The 2,384-nt window shown below is 39.2% G+C and overlaps 1 protein-coding gene across 1 annotated transcript in view; it reads left to right on the plus strand.

Moving 5' to 3' along the window:
- Positions 1 to 2,384, plus strand: part of HDAC9 (histone deacetylase 9) — a 1,007,885-nt gene that overhangs the window by 516,662 nt on the left and 488,839 nt on the right. Inside the window, exon 4 of the mRNA XM_045288655.1 lies at positions 1,592 to 1,881. Coding sequence (XP_045144590.1) covers positions 1,592 to 1,881 — 290 coding nt within the window. The remainder of the gene's footprint in view (positions 1 to 1,591; positions 1,882 to 2,384) is intronic.

Genomic DNA, 2,384 nt, shown 5'->3' on the forward strand with positions numbered 1-2,384 from the left:
GAAAACCCTAAGACATGCAGTTCTGCTCTGCACACGAGGAGTCATCCTGAGTTGGACTTGACTTGGCAACAGCAATGAATAATGGCAATAAATGTTCCATGTAAAATTCAGAATTTCAGGTTGTATAGTAGGTTGAACGTTAGGCGATCAACTATAAGGTTGTCAGTTCAAAAGTACCAGTCTCTCTGACCCATAGAGTCAGAAGCACTTCATGGCAGTGAGTTTGAGATTTGGGGGTTGAGTCTCTCTGCAATAGAAAGATGAGTCTGTTTGCTCCCCTAAAGATTTATGGTCTTGGAAACCCTGAGAAAAAGTTCTACTCTGTCTCATAGGTTGCTATGACTCAGAATATTAATTCAGTGACAATGGTTTGATCTAATATAAACAGAAAGTTCTATTAACTTCATTAATATCATCTCACATATGAGAAAATAAAGAGTCTATGTAGATTAGTAAATTGTTCTGATCTCGTAATTTATAATGTCAGAGCCTAGTTAGAATGCACCGTCTTTAGTTATTACGCAGTGAGCACATTCACTTTCTTAAGGAAGGCCCATTTCTTAATCTGAGTGAAAACTGACATAAGAAGATCACTATGAAGGGTCCTTTATGTTCACGTTACTCATGGATTTGAAATGAATTTAAAGGTTCTCAATGGTAGTCAATCAAAATGTAGTTTCTTTGGAAGTTATTTCTTCTTGACCAATGTCCTTAATTAAAAGGTTTTTGTATTTTTCATGAGTGAGCTAGACTATTACTGCTTAATAGAAGGATAGATAGATAGATAGATGGATAGATAGATATTCCGTTAGTCTCAAGGTTGGCAAACTTTTGAGATGGAAGAGCCAATCCTGTCCCTCAGAACAATTGAGCTTAAATATATTTTTAAAAACGATGAAATCACCATTGTCTGAATAATACCCTTTAACTTTTTTGTCAATTTTACTTCAGAGCCACATGTAGCTCATGAGTTGCAATTTGCCCCTCTTGTGCTACCTACTGAAATGAATTTCCAATTTCACTTAATTTCCAATTTCTCTGTAAGGTTTCAAAATGTCTACCATTCATTCTATTTTAGATAGGCTTCCTGAAAATTAACTCGTACCTTACAATTTTAGTCACTTTGGTTTTTCTTAGGGTACAAATTGAAGATGTTAACTGTTTATTCATAACGTGAGAGACTTTGAGAAACTAGAGGCTGGGGAAATCTCCACTGCTGCTTTCTTATACATCTGATGCACAAAAATAGTTATGAAGGGAATTAAAGAGTTAACCAACACAAACCCAAAGACCCAAGTGAATAGGTATTGATCCTTGATGAGGTCGATCCAGTAATACCAAAAAATAAAATAAAATAACCCAAGCTCACTGCCATGGAGCCAATGCAGAACAGGGTTTAGAGCTACCTAAACACTAGCCTGTTGACATTAGGACCCCCCATGGCACCAGGCACTTGTCTTCAAACCTCATTTGTTTTTAAGTAGGTAAATCTACAAACAGGATCCCTCAGCTCTTACATTTCCATTACGGTCCGTGATGACTAGGATGCAGAAAGAAATGGCGCACTCTCATGTCTTTCTCTTCTCGCAAGTTGCAACAGGAACTTCTAGCCATAAAACAGCAGCAAGAACGCCTAGAAAAGCAGCAGAAACTGGAGCAGCAGAAGCAAGAACAGGAAGTCGAGAGGCATCGGCGCGAACAGCAGCTTCCTCCTCTCAGAGGCAAAGACAGAGGACGAGAAAGTAAGAGGCACCAGGGTAAAGGACAGAGCCCCTTCCCTCATCGTTACTGCTCTAAGTCGTTCACAAAGAAGCCTGCATTAGACCTGTCAGAGTGTCTGTGTTTAATTGGCAGACCAAAGAGCACATTCTACACCTCATGGTAACGTTTTGCCATGTACCTGTCAGCATTCTTTATTCAGTCTGCGGGGCATCTCACATAAAACATTTGTTTTGCGAAGATGCCAATTTCTCTTGTCCCAAGCCTTAAACATAATTTTATATCACAGCCATTCTATTTAACAGTACAGCTATTTCCACATTGTCTCCGTACTTCCACAGTCTGGCTCAACTAACAAGTGCTCAGGAAGTCAAGCCTTGCCACCACTTAATGTCCAAGTAGGGAGGCTTCGGGGAGATTTAAGGCAGAGCACTTGCAAGAGAACTATCCACAAGAGGGAGACAGATCCAAATAATTTCCCTCTGTGAGGTCAGTTCAAAATCAGGTCGTGGCAAGGTTGCAAATGTGGTGACTTGGACTGAAATTGTCAGCAATATTTATTTGTTTAATGCTCAAAGGGATTTATAAAAGTACGGCTTTCAAACTGGCAATTCAGAAAAGACCATTTTAATGTGCTTAAGGGACTTATATAGTCTGTTGTTGTT

This window comes from Echinops telfairi, unplaced genomic scaffold (genome assembly GCF_000313985.2).
Source record: "Echinops telfairi isolate 266 unplaced genomic scaffold, ASM31398v2 ScPeMD7_23;HRSCAF=83, whole genome shotgun sequence".
NCBI lineage: Eukaryota > Metazoa > Chordata > Mammalia > Afrosoricida > Tenrecidae > Echinops > Echinops telfairi.